Consider the following 18,584-nt stretch of genomic DNA (forward strand, 5'->3'; position numbering starts at 1 on the left):
TGGCAGACGGACCGAGCCCAGTCCTGCACCGTCTTCTAGGTGACTTACTGTGCAGCACTCAGCCCCATCTCCGTGTGCAGATCATAATTCACATCTGAAAAGATAACCTTGCTTTTGAAAAAAAAAAAGTTGTGCGCACATTCTTCTCTGGAGTCTTATCATTATATTAAGGCCCTTTGTCAGTAATCCTCCTCCTCTCAATCTTTGCTCCTCTTTCCAACATTAAATATGGTTTTTCAAAGAATTTTAATCTTCTATCGATCACTGAGATGATCTGGCAGAAAATACAAACAACAGAAATTAAGGCCGTACCCTCAAACACGTCCACAAGTGTTTGTTTTTGATGTTTTTGATTCCTACTCAAATCCTGCCAACACTGGTTTTAACAAATCAGACAAGATAAAACCAATGTATTAAAACCAGAGCTATCACACAATCTATTAATAAATCCAATTAATAAACACCTGAATAGCAGACTACGATGGATAAACCCCCATTTACTGAAGATCACAAACTTTTATTTCTCCACAAAACAGTAAAAGAGTCCATTAGGATATGCCTTTTGTCCTGCATCACCAACCCCCCAAAAGAGAGGAAGCACACTGCAGCTGAGGGCTATGGGAAAGAAAGAAGTATTTTGCTGCTGGACTTCAGCTGAAAGGCATTAACTACGATTCCCCTCTGGGCATAGTGTTCCTGCGGAGCTCTGGGTCAGGGAGTGGGCCGGGTCTGGGTGCTACAAGCTGTAAACAGACAGTGAGGGAGCGATGGATGGATGGGTGCTGTTATAATGAGAGCACAGGAAGGTTGGGCAGAGGTAGCGGTGAACAAAAATAAAAGGGAGTAAACATTTCAGTGCAGATTCAATTAATTTTAGAAGCAACGAGGGACAAATTAATAGAGCAGAGACAGTGTAAATAAGGAGAAAAAGCAGCACAATGAACAGGGAAGCACTGGAGAACAGAATGGTTATGCTGCAAATCACTTGGCACAACAAGCCCCTAAAGCCTCGTGCTAAAACCCTCACAGCTCCTCAAACTCACTCCTACCGCACGAGCACCGGTGCTTCCAGTTAAGGAGGTAATAACCAAAATCAGCACTGCAGAGGGTGCATTCGAAGTAGGGCTGTGCGATTTGACGATAAATGATCGTGAAGGATTTGAACGTATCGGCGATCTACCAGAACGATCGTTTTATCGTCCATATCGTCCGATTCTATTGATTGCAGGTCTATGTTCGCGCAGACGCATGAGTTTTTTCACTCGTCCAACTCTCAGTGCGCTTAATGTAACACGAACACAACCAATGACAGCCTCCCTGTTAGGAAGCTACGGCTGAAAACGAAAAGAGAACGGAGGAACTGGTCCCTAAAACGAACTCCACCTTTATGTTCGGTACTGCGCGTGTTCTAAGTCTGTGTGTGTGTGTGTGTGTTTGCGCGTGACGTGTGTCGCAGTGGAAGGGCCGCGTATATTATAATGCTACGAGCGAGTACGCGCCCACCTCTCTGAACATTACCAGCTCGTTATATTCAGGTTCGCTGCTGTTGTGCCGTCAGCACCTGTGTGTGTGTAGTGGGAGGGCCGCGTGTGTACATTAGATGCAGACAGAGGCAACAGCTGATGACGTCACCAAAACAATAACGCAGGCATTTGATGAAGAGGCTCCATATGAGAACTCTAGTAAACGGTGGACAGAGGTGACAGCAGCAGCTCCGTTTGTCCTTAGAAATGATTCCCATTAAAGTTTGATCATTTGTTCTAAATCACATTGAACTTCAGGAGTTACTTAAGTCTCAATACTGTATTTATTGTTTAACCTTAGGAGGCACACTTCAGTCTGTTTAAATGACTGTTGAATAATACTTTTTTTACAGAACAACATTAGTCTTCTTTTTAACCTATTTGAATTTTGTTCTGTAAATTATTTAAATTTTCATGTTTATTGAAAACTAATACCGAGTGCACGTTATCAGAGTTTTTGTTTGCCTTTAACATCTACTGACAGTTTTTGAGAGGTGACAGAGTAGGCTACCTGACGTCATTTACACACTAACATGCAAATTAGTGTCAATGTAAAAACAAATCGTGATAAAATCGAGATCGTGATTTTATCATTAAAGAATCGTGATATAAAACTTTTGCCATATCGCCCACCCCTAATTCGAAGTTTCACAGACATCACACTGAGAGTGGGTTTCTACACACTGGGCGATGACAAAAGGTCAGAAACTCAACAGTAACACCCTTCTGCTCCTAAACTGCATCAAGGTTGCATTCAACTTGAAATGGCACCACCAGATTCAGAGAGAAAATTGCTCCACAAGCAGACCAGCTGACAACCAGGAACTAAAGAAAATCATTGGCCACCACCTTTAAAGTCAGTGCTACGGCTTTTCCCAGTGTCTCACCAATCAATCACAGAAAGCTTAATAGGGGGTGATTACACCTACTATTACAAGTGACCCTCTGAGTCACAGAGAGTGGGAGCCAAAATAATGGCGAATCAGAGCCCAGCGGCAAAGGAAATCATTGAATGGTGTGCTACAGTCTATGGATAAGGCAGAATTACAGTCATCTCAGGCACACACACACACACACACACAATCCTTTGAGGGAAAAGCTACACTAATTATTGCTGACCACACTGAGCTATGCTTTTATGCCCCCTGAAATGAGTCTTTGATGTTGAACAGCAGGGGTCTCCTACAAGGGTCCAATGTGTCACAAGTGCTCCTGTGAGACATATCTGTGTGCCTTAAAATTATTTTTGAATCATCTTTTATGTCAAACATTTTGTGCAGTTCTCTGCTCTATTTCCCTGTCAGCTTCTTATTGAACTCCTTCTCCTCACCTTTCCAAGACCCAATTAGTCTAGCTTAGCTAATTTAAACCTCTAAAGCTAAATACCGTGCTATATCTTGTTCGCTTGTTCCCTATACAAAAAAATGATCATGTGTACCATGCACAGCCTATGATTTAGTGTAAAACAATAACATCTTTTTAAACATCACTTGTTCCAGCTGTATTGATAGATGTCTCTGTTAATCTGCCCTGCCTAACTCTAAGCAGATCTCCCATAATGTCAAAGTATCCCTTTAATGACCTTTTCATGTTTTTACTGACGTGTGCAGTGCTCATTAATGAAAAGATTGCTATCGATGGCAAGTTCTTGACAGGCTGCAGGCACGAATGCAGACAGATGCATCAATGCCGTGCAAGAGAGCTAAATTCTGAGAATGAGGCCGAAAATATTCCACTGTGTCACTCTAAATGTCAGAGTTTAAAAAAAAAAATGGCACATGCATATCTGGAGAGATAATCTGGACACCTGGCTGGTAAACAGCAAGGAAGATCTGTAGTGGTAAAAGACTGAAAGACTCATTTTAATGGAGATTAAATTGGTGAAATCATTTTCTCTGTCGTAAAAAATGTGCAACTCCTTTTTTTAAAAAGAGTGAGTTTTAACCCGGTAACAGTTCCCCATGTGTGTCAGTACACCAAGTGACAGCATGTCTCCTGAAGCAACGTAAAGCTCAGAGGCTGACGCTGAGAAAACCCTCATGACGTGTTTTCTAACCAAACACAGGAGTGAGAAGGTGACAGGATTTAGAGGAAAGAAAGGAAGGAAGACAGAGAGAACACAGAGATGAAATACAGGAGAGACTGAGAATGCAATTAACTATGAAGGACAAAGAGTAAAAGGACAGAGATGAAGAGAGGAGACAGAGACACAAAATGAAATCAAACAAGATGAAGGAGGATGTCTGTGTCAGTCTGGCCTCTTATAAAGACAGGAAAGAAGAAAAAATCAAACATAAGAAGGATGAACTGAAGATGCCGTGATGACGTGATGGTTTCTATAATCATTCATAAATAGAAAAATGAAGATATCTCCACACATGAACAGCAAATATCAGAATTGGGCCTTTTTTGTGCTATTAACATGCTAATTACATCCTTTGTATAGACACGTTTGTTCCATTTATTGTCAAAGTCATCCAGAAGGCTGGAGGGGCGTACACAGCCTTTTCTCTGAATTTGACAAATATGATTTCATCTGAAGGGACACGCTGTTTCCAGGCTTTGTGTTGACTTCAGATGTGCCTGAATTCTTTTAACGTAACAAGTCAAAAATGATTCAGGATGGAGGAGCCATGAGCTGAGCATTATACAATTCATCTTCTAGCCCTACGGCCTTTGTTTTTTTTCCTGAATTTTATGCTGGATGTTTGTGTCTCAATTGGTGCGTCTTGAATAGCTGACTTAAAGTTGATGATGTGCATGCTCAACATGAAGAAGAACAGAATTTCTTTCTTAAGAGGAGAATGAGCAGAAAAAAATGGAAGCAAGTCCAAATATGACCCAAATTGGGCAGCCCTGCTCTAGTTGTTACTATGCTAATTGGTTTTATACACTTGCCTGTTGACAGCAGCATATATAGAAGGTTTTGTAGTATTCTTTGGCTGGAGAAAAGCCAGTATTGAATTTGCATTAAACACCCAGTTTAACAGCTGAAAGGAGGCTTTGGCTGAGACTAAGGGCTCTTCGATAATGACCTTACCATTTAGAACAGCTGCATTGAGGTTATAATAAGCCCCATCTAAGATTTCTCTTTCTTCTGGACTAATTGCCTTTTATGTCTTAAAACCTGAAATGTGATTTTTTTTTGTGACCCATGGTAAAATTGTGTGATGGAAACTGTAGAAATAATTGAAAGGTTATGTGAAACAGCCCACTCCATGATTTCAGAGAGGGAACATTCAATCAGAGAGTGTTGGTAAAGGGGCACATTTTGCCAGCAGCTGCATGACGTCCATTTAGTGGTGGTGGTGCTGTGAATTCTGGTATGATAGGAGGAGAAGATGTGACAGAGGAGAGGAGAGGAGACGCAAAGGCATTCCAATAGAAACATTAGAAAAAAGATCTCTGTCACAAGCACTCTCTCGCTGACAGCTATTTGCTCGATTCTAGCACCACCTATTGATGCTACGTCAGCAAGTGTTAGGCTGTATCACTGAATACAATGCATGCTTTCATTAGTACAACCAACCTGAAACTAAATATTTTTTTAATTAATACTACACCTCTCTCTTTGAATTTCTGTGAATGTTGCAACTATCTATTGAGCTGAAACGGCTCACCCAGCCACCTGTGCTGCATATAGGGGTGGAGATAACTGGAACAGACGAGTGTGAAATTACATTTTACGACAGCAGATCCTCTTGTCTTCATGGAAAATCACAAATACGAGTGCTTGCCTGAATAAAGTTCATGTCGTGACTCACATGGAGAAGTGAGAGTGGACGAATCTGAACGATGGGCAGAGACGGCTGCAGCTGTGTTGCACATATTGCAACACTTAACTTTAATCACATCATATAAGGGGTCCAGCTTGCTCAATAGTTTCAGCAAAGTCAATTTTACTATCGCTTATTACTCTATAAATGTCTTTATCGTTTCGCACGGATGTGCACGTGCTGCTGAGCGATGCGTCCCTTGTAGCATGAAATGAAGAAGTAAAGCCCGACATGTGACTCAAGGCAGGCTGCGTGTATTACGTAAAGGTTAAACCCCACCCTTTGATCTGTCTTAAGCCTGATGTATAGCTTACTAGCGTGGGAACTTTAAACTCTAATGGGTGACATTTCAGCATTCGCAGCAAGTATGCAGTTTCTCAGAATATGTAATCTTGCTTGCCTTTAAAGGGCAAAACAGCCAGTGTAAGCAGTTAAATGCGAGACAGCAAAATCGTCCACATCATCCAACTGGCTTAAGCATGCGGTCACTGGAGAGTTTTTTTTTTTGGTTTTCCACACCGACAACCCTGGAGTAGATTTATAGTAATTCAAATGATAATCTTATTGGAAAAGTGTCATTCTCAGCCCAGAGGAGTAAATGTTCTCATGAAAATGCCCTTATTAAATGCCCTGAACAAAGACAAGGAGGACACTAGTGTCATTGCATGCACCCATCTATGAAACATGAAGCAATTGCCTGATTAATAACAACAGGCAGTGGATAGTCCGCTGACCATGAGCAGTAGGTCTCAATTACACTATTGTTTTGAGTGTAACAGAAAAGGAGGCTGCGTGTGTGCAGCCTTATATTTGCATTTGTGCAGCATATAAATGACCAAAGAGCTGCAAACCTGTCTTCTTCATTCATCCTTATCTTTATATTTATGCCTACAGCTTAAAAAAATCTGTTCCTCAAAGACCATGTGGTAAATTTAAGCCACAATACCCCTCCAAAGGCCCATCTTTCCTTTTTTCTCATCTTTTCATGCAGAGCAGATCTCTCTCTCTCTCTCGCTCTCAGAACCTTTTACTTCGGTTCATACAAAAAAGGGGAGCAGATTTGACGCTTGCCTGCTCACCCGCTTGTCCATGTCTGACCACACAGACAGGCTGACTGAAAGACAGACAGGCAAACGTGCAGCGTGTGGGATGATGAATGACGAACTTATCTCAGAGACTCAGAAAGCAGCCAGACACGCTGCCAACCCAACCCAATTCACTGCAGGGCACTGTACATATCTCAGCCTGCCTGTCTGCACATCCCTCTCTGCTTCTTTGACAGCCTGGCTGTCTGTTTGCTGCTATTCTTGTCTTCCTCTGTGTTTGCGCAGTATACGCTCTGTAGAAGCTCTCATTGCTTATAGTCCTATCAGCTCACTGAAGCCACTTCACTCACCATTGCCTATAATAAATACTCCAGACAGCACAAGCCATTACTCTAAACACGGTTACGTAAACAGAAAGGAATCCCCAAAAGAAGAATCACAGTATAGCTGAGGACATCTTCGCAGAAGGCTCTTCAGTTCCTGACACTGTGCTGGAGCCTGAAGTGAGGCAGGCGATGATTTTGGTTTTGTTTCGTTTCCGGCTTGTGGGGTTGTAGGTCCATGAAGGAATGCCTATTTTCCCTTTCCATGAATTTGCTAATAATTAATGTGAGGGGCACATGCATGGGGTTAAAGGAGAACAGAGAAGAAGAAGAAGGAGGCTGTATTGGACGGACACTGGGTGGATTTGGCTCATGATAGAATAACTCAAAAAAGTCAGCAGTAAAGCAGCTTTGGTGTGTTTTTTGTGTATCTGCATGAAAAGGTTGCATGCATTGACCTTTAATCTGTGTGGGTGTGTGGGTGTGTGTGTGTGTGCTAGTGAATTATGTGTCGCATTAATGCTTTCTACTGTGTGTGTCCTGGTGAGCATTTACTGCTGAGAACATGACAGATGCCTCTGCTTTTTTTGTTTTCTGAATTGAATCAGGAACGTATATGGGCTGTGTGTGTGTGTGGAAAGGATTCACATGTACCATTCTTCTCATCTCTCTGGCTGCAAAGAGGAGGAGGAGGATATGCTGTAGACGAGCTCCAGAGCTCTTTTCCTGCGCACTAATGGAAAATCTTTTCAATAAAACTGCAACAATAGTCAACTTCTGCAGTCTTCAGTTATATTTCTAAACATATTCAATACCCAGAGGATCAGGATTCCTTCATGGAAGCTCCTGTATGAGCTCATTACAATATCATGTCTAATAAAGACTGCATTTCATGAGTTGTCCTTCTACTTAATAGAGCAGCTGTGCTGAAAATAATCTGGAGCTAATCTGTTGTTTTCGCGATTTTATCCTTCTGTCTGTCTGTAGACTACAACATCAATACATTTACAGGATGAATATATTGTATCAACAACCAGTCATCACAGATAAATCCCTACCGAGGGGAATTTGGACCCAAACTGAGACACATCAAATCTTATCCCCATTGTAGCTCCTTATTTTTCTTTCCTTTGTTTTTTTCCTCGGTGCAACTCAAAAAAGTTATAGAGTAAAAGCTTTCGCTCGTGATTTACCTTAGTCCAAGAGATTTTGCAGCCCCGGTAAAAGAAGATGCTGAAGAGAATCAGAGAAGTCCTTCCACGGAGACCGACTCCCAGTTTCTGCGCTCCTATTTAACGCAGTGTCAATAAAACAACTTTTTTTATGATCCACGGAGATAAAACCGACAGTAAAACTCAATCAAATGTTTCTACGGCCGCGACTTAACCCAGGTGTCTACCTTCTTTTATGATGAGATGAATTAATGGCCGTGCGGCTGAGAGAGAGGAGCGCGCGGGGCAGGGCGCCGGTCTGCTCTGTGGTCGTTATGAACGGTGACAGTTGACTAGCCGGTAATCCAAGTGCGTCTAACAGCCTGCCGTTTACGTGGAGGAGCATGTGGTGGTGGAGCTCCTCCTCGCCTTTACCTTGCACTGAGTGTTAAAGACACACACAGCGGGGTGAAGCTGCCTCACAGCGCGCGCGTGTGTGTGCGTGTGTGTGCGCTCTGGTCGGACACCGAAGAAAATTACAGTAATATTACGCACTGTTTGCATGTGGTGGTCTCAGTGACTTTAAAATAACCTTGGCATAAAGGAGGTTTTTTCGATTCTCATGCCCTTTATCTAACAAATATTTTGTTTCTGGCACCATTTACTATTGAATCATCAATGATCCATGATCTTAAGAGCCTGAAGTTGGCCCCCATTCCTCATCATCACCAAACAGGAGACATTTGAAAAGATCCATGGCAAGATCTTATAAGATAAATAGATAAAACAATAATACACTGCCACAAAACATTTGCAGTGGTTGAAAACAAACTCCAGATGACCGAGGTGTCCCTCCTGAAACTCCATAGGCCTGATGAGAAGCAGATTCAGATTCAGAACAACAAAGGGATTATCTTTGAGGCAGGAATTTGCAACCCTCCAGGAGGTCCACCATTTTCTAACAAAGACCGACCATGTGACACCTGCTGCTGTAAAACAGTCTTGGCATAGGACAGTGCTCTTGCACCTGGACGACGCTCCAGCCCACATGGTGCAGAGAGGGGTGATGGCTGACCTCATCCAACACCACCCCTGTTCACCTGATTCTGTACAAGATGTAGCACACAGACTTCACTAAGAATTGATTGGTATGCTCCAGCAGACAGGTGCTGCAGATTATTTGTGGATGGAGGCGGTTATTTAGTGCGAAAATGAAACATTTATATAGATATTTTTTAAAGACTGTTGCGGCCAATAAAGAAAAATCATTGCATGCATAAAGCAGTCACTTATCGATGTCCTTATGAAAGATGAAGCAGGGTTTGTTTTTGTTTGTTTTTTTTTCTCAGACTTGGCATTTATATAGCTGGTGGTGTGTAAAACAGAAAACATCTGTGGACCCAACAGCACAGGGACTTCTTAAAAACAAAGGAAGCATCCTCTCATTGTTGTCTTTCTGCCCCACAACTTTCTCTTTACACTTAATTACAACACAACCAGCTGTTTGTCCGCAATGCCTGTCAACACAAATTTGACATTCATCTCTCTCCATCTCCAACACACACACACCACCCACAGAGAGGGGGGAGTGAGACAAAGCAACGTTGGACATGTGGCTGCATATTTATAACACATTATAACAGTGAAAGACATGATGAGGCTGTCATCTCTAAAACCACGCTATCTGCCAACAAATAGTGCCGCCTTCAAAAAGACAGAACATCCACAGCAGCTAGGCGTAGACAAACACTATCTAGCAGGTAATGTCACTAGTTTCTTCATTGCCTCTTGTCAGCTACACTTTATGTATACATCTAAACATGTGCACATTTATTAGATGAATGTCAATTCATGCTGTAGAACAAGTAAAACAAATGAGGACTCAATTCATATTGTGGTTTCCAGTGATGGATGTGAATCCTTTAAGCTGCTTCACTACCGCTGGATAAAAGTCATTCAAGACATACATCACCATGTCATACAAGAAATCCCTCCTGGCAGAATACCCACTTTCCCTTTTGGTCACATCCTAAGTTGACGATGGTATTTGTGGTCAGAAGACCCTTCCATGAAAAAGTGAGTCCTCTTCAGAGAATCCCCTTCATTATGATCAGTTGTGGTGATGATGGATGGTGGAGGATGGATGAGGAAAATGGAGCTGGAGTGAAGCCTGTTTCTGTTGGTCCTGTTGTGTTTGTGAATCTAGAAGATAATGATGCCGGAGTAAAGGCCGTGTGAGTTTGGATGCCAGTGTTGGCAGTATCTATGCACAATTTGAATTTAATGGGATGTCACTGTGTGACATCCTGCATGAAGAAAAGCAATTATTTTCTATCTTGAACACACTGAACACCACAGACAAAGCAGAAAGGATTGTTAGTGTGTTGCACATTTAAGGCTACGGGTCTGATAATTGTGTAAACCCAAAGAGAAGCATGTCTGTTGCAGTATTTAATACACTGTAATACCATCAAGGTTTGAATGGGTGATGTCATCTGGTGCCTCTTTGAGTTGGTAATATGGGTTCACTGAGTGTTTGAATGTGACATTTTATTCATAAGTGGCTGGTTTTAATGTAGGCTTCCAGCTGTGCTGTTTCTAAGTAGAATCTTCATGGTTGCCTTCAAATACTTCGGGTCCTGTTTTTGTTCCACCAATACTGCACAGATATTAGAAAATGAAAATATACTGCAATCAATATCAGTTTGTTTCTGCTGCCCCCAAGTGGCTAAAAAATCCAGCAATGCAAAGGTACTTAGCATGATAATTAATGGATTTTACTTTATTAGCTTGAATGGCTTTAAAAAGAATTACTTCACACTGTGGACAAGTATGTTTACAGCAATAACATGGTAAATGAGTGAAAAACCTGAACATTGCTGTTGTAATTCCAGTCTCAACAATTCATTGTAATCCTTCTTTCAAACCCTGCAATTCCTCACCTGGCCAGCAGGAGCCCTCACACCTGTCCACCATTAATCAGCCGGCTGGTTCCTCATTTCAGGTCAATGTAGCAGCTTCTCTGTTTCTCCCTCATGTCTGATCTTAACACTGTGTATGATATTTGATTTTAGTATCACAATGTTCCAGAATAGTTTGTCATAAACAGAAATACAAGCTGCATGTCTATGTAAATTAATCACTGGATTATTGCACAAGTGAAGTTATACATGGAAATATTGTACCATAAAGCATTATTCTGTTGAGGTTATGAATTATTAATAAATGATGAGGTTATGGAGCTGGTGACAGGGCTGAATGGAGTCTGATGATCCAGACTTATTACCTTTGACTGAGGAGTTGAAAATGTTGAAGGCTAGAAGCCACACAGACTTCCTGTGGTGCCCTGTGGTATATTACATCTCAGTGGAATGAGTCTCGCATTGAATACCCTCCTGTGCTTTAACAGCATGTCATGGAGTGTTTGGGGAGAACATTGTGTAAGATGACGGGTTCTGTATCTTGGAGAGTGTTGTGCTTTTCCTGCTGTGACAAGTCGAAATGCGAAATGAGAAAAATTCGCAATACTGACATGGAAGTGATGTCATGATACATTTAGTGGCAAAATACTGAAGACTGCGAGATTCACAACTGTCATAAATCTGTAATACAACTGTGTTTGGAAGGATAAACACATAGCTGATAGCTACACTCTTCAGACTGTGAAATGTGTCTGTTTTTTGTTGTTTGCTTTTTTAGCAGGTATCACAAAGCGACAGATAGTTCCTCCCCAGGTTGAAATAAAACCTGCTTATTCTGAGATTTTACAGCATGGCTCTGTGTTCTGCCAAATAACCTGTGATGGGCCAGCTTTCCTGAACATTGTATATATTAAAAAGAAAATATTATTAAGCAGCAAATTCACGCCAATGTGTAAAGCTGCAGAGAACTGCTGAAGAGAAGCTCAATATGAAGTATTTGACCTCTAAGAAGCTAATTGAAACTGAGGAGGGAAAAAAAGAGGCCCCCTCAGATTTATTTTATTTTTGCTGCTTTTAACTGTCAAGGAAAAAAAAAACAACCTAAATCATCGCCTGACTTAGGCATCTATATTTGTTTATTCTGCTCAAATCATTTTTAATCTTCCTGACCTTGATGAGAAAGGATTGTGGCACATTTTTAGGAGGGTGTAAGCAGTAGATTTATTCACAGCTATGAGTCATCTGCTGCAAAAAAACAAACGCTATTCTCATACAACAAAAGCACCATTGTTAAAGTAATAACTACTGCACAGTGAGTATGATTTCAGACAGTTAGAATCATCTCTAATGTCTTTGAGATTATTAGAATACTCCTTAAAAATTGACCATTGATACGCTACTCCAGACACAGCAGGCTGAAGAGGACTTTAGTCTTCATGTACACATATGAATGTTATATGTTATTATCCATATTATATGTTATTTCTCCACAAAAGCATCTAACACATATCAGTAGCAGCAGAAGTATGGAGTTGTTTAATTATACAGCAGCTATGTGTGTTTGGCAGCCAGATGGACAGTGAGGAACAGCTCGGATTCTCATCACCAGACACATCAATCTCCAGAGTTGTGAGGGGAGGAGGGGAGAGGGATAGAGTCGTTCCACTCTATGCAACAGAAGGTGATGAATGTTGGGGGAAACTCTGATGCCATGTCGGGGCATGGAGGCCAGCTGACATGTTTGGTCTACAGTTTAAACAGACCAAACTCTGACAGCAGAGAAATGGCGGATCTTAAAATAAATGTTCTTGCATCTGTGGCCACCTTTCAATATCTGTTACCAGGTTGGGTAGTGATTCTACAATTCTACAATTGTAGAACTTGTAACTCTACAGAATCCCCTTACTTTAATGTGAAGTACTGATCTGCAAGTGTGAGGTCACGAGGAAGCAGATGTTACTTGCTTTACCAGTGTAAAAAGTAATGTATAAGTGGGGCAAAGTAAAAGTGGGGCAGATTTATTCCTTGTTTTAATACAGCCCCTCATATGTGCTCACTTCCTGGGGAGTTTTCATGAGCAATAACAAAGTGACCCATCAATCTATAGAGAAGGCTGGTTTGTTTGTTGATAATATCAGAAAGCTGTAATGGATTTCCTGTTTGTGGCTGCAGAGGACAAGATTGATTTGTCTAAAACTTTGGATGGCGTTTTTATTAGAGGGACTGTGTCTTTAATGGCAACCTATATATGACCATCTACAGATGTCCAAAAGTTGCTTACAAAGACACTTGTCTTCATACACCTGTGCCCAAAGGTACGAGAGCGCTCCGATTATTTCAGCAAACAGATTGTTCTGAATAAACACTGCTGAGTCGACACCTTTAAGGGCTTGCTTTTTATCCAATTCTAATAGCAGTACAGAAAAATGTGTTGTGTCTGCATATTAGTATCTTAAAGCAGCCAGAAAACACACTCACTGAGTTTGGTTTTCCACAGTTTCTCTCTGTTATCTATGATACCACCACCAGGGGGCATCTAAGACACTCCCCCTCACCTACACTCTTATCCACAGTATACTAGTAGCAGCAATAAATGATGGATTATTGGGTTTCTTGCTAGATAGTAAAACAATATTAATGCCTAATAAAGGGTGACAGTGAACCTCCAACATAGAGGTAATCCAGTTTTAAATGAGAACCATGCCTCCATGTAAAAACCCATTAATCACCATTGAGAATGATGGGACACAATTAGTCTGTGTAATGTACTGCAGCTAATGAAATAACCAGAGCAAGATCAATTCATCTCCAGAACTACACCAGATCTCTGGCAATCAATGTGATATTGCCACCTATTAATGGTCCAAGGCAGATTATTAAAAGTTAACTACGGAGTCGGTTTTTGCCATCTCAGACATTTGTCATTTCATGCTGTGGTTTAAACAGCCCGGGCAAATATTTTTGCTACAAAGTTTAATGCTTATTGCTTTGCACATTTGCAGGAGATTGTTGCATTTACTGATGTGTATGTGTGTTGTGGGTTAAAAGCTCCCTATGGAGCACAAAAAAAATCAAACTCAAAGGACAGAAGGTTGAGATAAGCTTACCCTTAATTCTCCAACCTGTTCCAATGAAAGCAGCCATTAAGATCCCACGATTATATGACATTTGAAAAGCTGAATACAGACAGTTGGGATGACAGCCTGTCATACTGCTGTCTAATACATTGTATGATTTAGCTGTGGTTCTTAATAGCAAAAAGCCTTGCCAGATGTATGGCCTTTTATTACTATTTATAGCCAAGCCGGATGGGCTAGCAGTTTCCTTTGATATCATCCATAAATATTTATTGCCCGAAAAGTCACACAGCACTCCAACTATTCTATTATAAGAGATGGAACAAAGCACAGATTTATGGCTGTCAGGATATTCTAGAAACACAGAGTACCTTTAAATGAATAGCCTTCTCTCCTTAATGAGGTTATGGAGCCGTGTGATTCATCTTAATGTTTTGTAGGAGAAAAGTAAAAGTACACAAACTTGTGGCATCATTTTCGATAACTGATCTAGAAAGTGCGCAGTTTTAGGCTGGTTGTGTTGTATATTCCACCATAATTACATTATAATTACTAATGATTCACATTCTAATGAACCTGCCACAGCAGTGTTTGCTTCCTCCCTGATTCTAGGCTGATGCTGAAATGACTGAGACAATAGCTTTACTGGATAAGGAGGGAAGACAGCAGCATTAGTACAGAATGAAAGAGCGGCCCACGGATAAAGTGAAAGTGACTGAGACAAAGTGAAGAAACCAACCCTAGATTTTCAGAGTAAAACAAGATACAGTTGAAGGTGTTCTTTAAAACCAGTTAATTATTTACACAATACACACAGCAGCATCAAAATACAGGAAACACATAGTTCAATAAAAATGTTTGTATTTTTTAAAAACAGAGATGTAATTGAGCGAATAAAAACTCCTCAATAATATTAATAATTGTATTATTTATACAAAACACACAGTATAAAAAAACAGTCAGGAACATTAGTGCAGTAGTAAAAAACTTCATCAACAGCATACAGTAAAGTCACATTTGAATTATTGCTTGTGAAAGATCCGGTTGAAGTATGTTAAGGCACAACCTGGTCGACATTTTAGCATATGCAAATAGATTTCAGTTTCCTGGAAAAGATTTGTCCAACGTGTGCCGAACGTCTATGCCTGCAAGAAAGTTATGCGGCTGTTTCTATTCCGTCTCATGCTCCGAGCTTTTGTTAGGATTGTGTGCTTTTTTCCTCCTGGAACACAGAAGCATAAAAATTGATCAGTAAAGCGTAAAATCCAAATGATTTTCTATACTTATAATTATGCAAACAGCACTTCTTAGAGACAGATTCCCTTGGTTCTAACATATGAAAGGTTTGGAGGATATCATCCACCTAAACATGCCAAGCATTTTTAAAGCCTGGGAATAAAATCAGCTGAGAATAATTTGGTCTGGCATCAAAGCCCCACTCACTTTTTGAGTTTTCTCCAAAATCTAACCAAATACATGGGTCTGAGTACCTGACCTGTCTGAATTACTGAATCAATTAACTCTCTTCAAATGATCATCTTCATGAGCACTCTCACGCACCTCTCACACATACGTCCATGCAGCTTTGCCGCGAAACAAAGTTGTTGCTGCTCCCTCCACAGCCTGAGTAGACAAACTCCTCACACATCTTGGTGGCTGTGTTGTAGTAATAACGGGTTATGGAGGCTGAACACCTCCCGTTGTCCAGAGGGTCCAGACAAAGTACAGGAACTCCTGAAAATCAAGCACACAATATGCACATTATGAAACTTTTCGAATCTCCCCATGTACACTTGTAACCAGGTGACCTCACCTCTCCTGCACTGCATTGTGGGATATTTATGGACCTCTTGTAACATTAGTTTCATGCCATGCTTCAGCACTGACAGCCAATGTGAATCTAAATTTAAACAGGAGGTGTCAGCATTTCAGAACAGGCGAGCTTCTACTAACTTTTTTGAGGACTGCAGTACTCCATGCAGGTGGTCAGGTCTTGGAAGCGGTTGGAGTTCCCCTGGCACCCTCCATAAGAAAAGGGCTCACACTGCATGGTGGTCATGTTGAAGAAGTAGACGTGGAAGAGGGCACGGCAGGGTCCCTCATCTTTAGGAAACCTGCAGATTTGGGGAATCTCTGTGGAGGAAAATTAATTTTACATTTAGCAATTAGATCATTTTCAGAGTCAGAGATCCAAAAATGATTGTGACAGGCACAGCCACACAGACCATTCAACAACATTGTCAAGTCTCTTACTCAACTTACTTGGGATTCTGAAACATGTCTTCTGGCATTCCTGAAAACTCTTGAAGTTATTGGCATTGCCTTGGCATCCCCCATAGTAGAAAATCTCGCACTTTTGGGTGATAGTGTTGTAGTAATAGCGCTCAATGTCTGCTCTACAAGGTCCTTCCTCCACTGGAAGTAGACACGCAGCTGAAAACAAAGGCAAGGATACTTTTAAAACACTGCTGATAACACCCGGCCCGCCTGGATGCTCTGCGCCTGACCCTCATGTCGGCCAACTGTTTATTTATGTTTTTATTTTGTAACAGTTCAGTGAGGTATAAAATAAGCGAAACAAATATTGATGTTACCTTTAGGTGCTAACGTCAAGACGTTGTAGAACGACGATAGAAATACAAATAGCGCTAATGTGCACAACTCCATTGTACAAGTTTTGGTCTGACTCCCAGTTTTTCCGCTCTGCAGACAACCCCAGCCAGTTTTATAGTTGTGTTTCGCAGGGGAAATACAGGGGCGGGGATATAATGACTCATTTCCATACTAACAGTTCAGGCTAGATTAGACTAGATATGAATCCATAGACCGGATGAATATATGAGTGACATCAGGGAGCGACGTTTTTACGTCGTAATAATTGCGTAAAAGAGTATTAAGACTGTGACTAAGAGTATATTCAACACAGCTGAAATAACAGAATTAATTCCCAAATATCCCAGTGTTAGACTGGAAGGAAGGAGAAGAAGAAAATGAGTGAAGAAGATGAAGATGATGATGTTTATGAGGCAGCATATCTGTTCAATCTCTTTCCACAGAGTTCATTTTGTGTTTCTTGGAATGCATGTGAAATATTGATCCTATGAGTCTGAGACATCCTGCCAAGTTCCCACCATACACCCGTCTGACTGGATCTGTCCTTACTCACTCTCTCACTCTCTCTCTCTCTCACACACACACACACACTTTCGCTCACAGGCTCGTGGTGTCTTCCAGCTTTGTAATAACCAGTTATTTAATAACTCACTTCAATAAAACAAACATTTGGGGTTTTGCATAGTTTTACTTACTCACATAACATGTAACTACAAAACTGCCTTGCAGTCATCTTTACAACAATGATGTGTCTCCACCTTGACAGGTGGAGGCTAAATACAGATTAGCCGTCTTATCAAAATGACCTGATACATGAAGCTCCACACCTTAACCCACATTTATCTACAGGGAAACAAAAGTCTTAAATAGCACCAATCCAGAATAAATCCGTAATAAACGGTAAAAACACTTGATGGTTTTTATACCAAAGAGACACCTGTGTGATTTGCTCCACCGTAGTTTGATAGCACAGACCACTGAACATTCAGTGGGGCCTTGTTTTAATCAGATTAGTGGATTAGAATTGTTTATGCAGATTACTTTATAACCCAGATTGAGGGAGAGGAGAGGGATTCTTCAACAGGGTTTCAAGAGTGAAGGACTGCTCCTTGTAAGCATTCGTAAGTGAATTTATATTCTTTCTGTTCAAATCTGAAGGGAACCTATGACTTAATAGATTAACTTCTCTGTCACATGGCAGTGGATATGAAGGATGCTGAATGTTTCTTTTATTTCAACAGAAAATGCCAGTGATAAATGTGGATGAACTGACAGACAAAGACAAGGCTGTAATGGAACTAAACCAACGTAAACTTGAAGTGAAACTTGAGAGGTGGTTGGTGAGTCCTCAACACTTGATGTGATAAAAATGTTTAAAATTAATTTTGTGAATTTTTTTATCGCTGAAGCTTCCGTTTAATCTGATCGATTTAGACATCTAAATGCTGTGAGGAAATGAAGGACTACATTCAGGAGAGAGTGGAGGAGGACACCCTCGTTAAAGGCATTTCAGAGGAGAAGAATCCCTTCAAGGAGAAAGGTGGCTGCATCATCTGCTAGACTGGACCTGAGGAGCTTTTCATATCTCAGATTAGCACCCAAGGACATTCTCCCTCCCGTCATATAATGGATTATAATGAGAAGACTAGAAGAACATAAAGAAGAAAAGAAATTATTAAACTGCACAAGCTCCAATGTAAATGATTCCCCATCTTCTGATCAGATTTGTAGCCTTATAAATGTATTCTTTGGAAAGATGGAATAAATAAAGAGTTGTATTCGGCAAGTATTATATAATGCTTCTCTCTCCTGTGGTGTGTAGTCTAAGAAAATGGGCCCATGTGTTGTTTCACACACAGAAGCAACTGTTATTAAATGTGCGTGATTATAACTTAACCTGTCTCCATGACTGACTGAAGGTTTCAAAAGAAACAGATCCATCATTGAATACATTTAGTTATTTTTTTTTTCTCCATTCTGTAACATTCATCATGGTTTTGGAAGTACAGAAGTAATCTGTAAAAAAAAAATATTTAACTGAATTTGTACAAGCAGCCCACCTTGCCTCGACTTTCAGTGAGTGAAATTTCCTTTCACCTAAGCAATTCAGAGATCTAAAAAAAGTTTAAAAGGTTTAGATAATATTTCACATTA

At 40.7% G+C, this 18,584-nt stretch overlaps 3 protein-coding genes across 3 annotated transcripts in view; 1 reads left to right on the forward strand and 2 right to left on the reverse strand.

Annotated features, from left to right (window-relative positions):
• The window catches only part of calcr (calcitonin receptor), a 44,967-nt gene extending 36,783 nt beyond the window's left edge, over nucleotides 1-8,184 (reverse strand). The window contains exons 1-2 of the mRNA XM_028422940.1: nucleotides 8,068-8,184; nucleotides 7,862-7,956 (exon numbers count right to left, since the gene is read on the reverse strand). The gene's annotated coding sequence lies outside the window, so the exon portion shown is untranslated. The remainder of the gene's footprint in view (nucleotides 1-7,861; nucleotides 7,957-8,067) is intronic.
• A 6,477-nt stretch (nucleotides 8,185-14,661) lies between these two features.
• tfpi2 (tissue factor pathway inhibitor 2) lies at nucleotides 14,662-16,538 on the reverse strand. Its single transcript, XM_028422964.1, has 5 exons — nucleotides 16,412-16,538; nucleotides 16,080-16,250; nucleotides 15,771-15,950; nucleotides 15,378-15,551; nucleotides 14,662-15,039 (listed from the first exon to the last, which is right to left on the reverse strand). The coding sequence occupies exons 1-5, from the start codon at nucleotides 16,482-16,484 to the stop codon at nucleotides 14,957-14,959; spliced, it is 681 nt and encodes a 226-aa protein (XP_028278765.1). The 5' UTR covers nucleotides 16,485-16,538; the 3' UTR covers nucleotides 14,662-14,956.
• Nucleotides 16,539-17,505: 967 nt separating this feature from the next.
• Nucleotides 17,506-18,219, forward strand: gngt1 (guanine nucleotide binding protein (G protein), gamma transducing activity polypeptide 1). The gene is made up of 3 exons (XM_028422989.1): nucleotides 17,506-17,551; nucleotides 17,672-17,770; nucleotides 17,865-18,219. Exons 2-3 carry the CDS (start codon nucleotides 17,675-17,677, stop codon nucleotides 17,988-17,990), a joined length of 222 nt encoding a protein of 73 aa, XP_028278790.1. The 5' UTR covers nucleotides 17,506-17,551; nucleotides 17,672-17,674; the 3' UTR covers nucleotides 17,991-18,219.
• The last annotated feature ends 365 nt before the right edge of the window (nucleotides 18,220-18,584 follow it).

The sequence above is a fragment of the Parambassis ranga genome, chromosome 2, assembly GCF_900634625.1.
Source record: "Parambassis ranga chromosome 2, fParRan2.1, whole genome shotgun sequence".
Classification (NCBI taxonomy): domain Eukaryota; kingdom Metazoa; phylum Chordata; class Actinopteri; family Ambassidae; genus Parambassis; species Parambassis ranga.

Bases quoted from the DNA above. Each gene is read 5' to 3' on its own strand.
- gngt1 (XM_028422989.1), top strand. From the start codon at position 17,675: ATGCCAGTGATAAATGTGGATGAACTGACAGACAAAGACAAGGCTGTA. The intron at 17,771-17,864 runs GTGAGTCCTCAA...TGATCGATTTAG, and splicing joins TGAAACTTGAGAGGTGGTTG to ACATCTAAATGCTGTGAGGA.
- tfpi2 (XM_028422964.1), bottom strand. From the start codon at position 16,484: ATGGAGTTGTGCACATTAGCGCTATTTGTATTTCTATCGTCGTTCTAC. The intron at 15,552-15,770 runs GTTAGTAGAAGC...CTTGATTTTCAG, and splicing joins GTACTGCAGTCCTCAAAAAA to GAGTTCCTGTACTTTGTCTG. The intron at 15,040-15,377 runs GTGCGTGAGAGT...TCTGTGTTCCAG, and splicing joins CATGGACGTATGTGTGAGAG to GAGGAAAAAAGCACACAATC.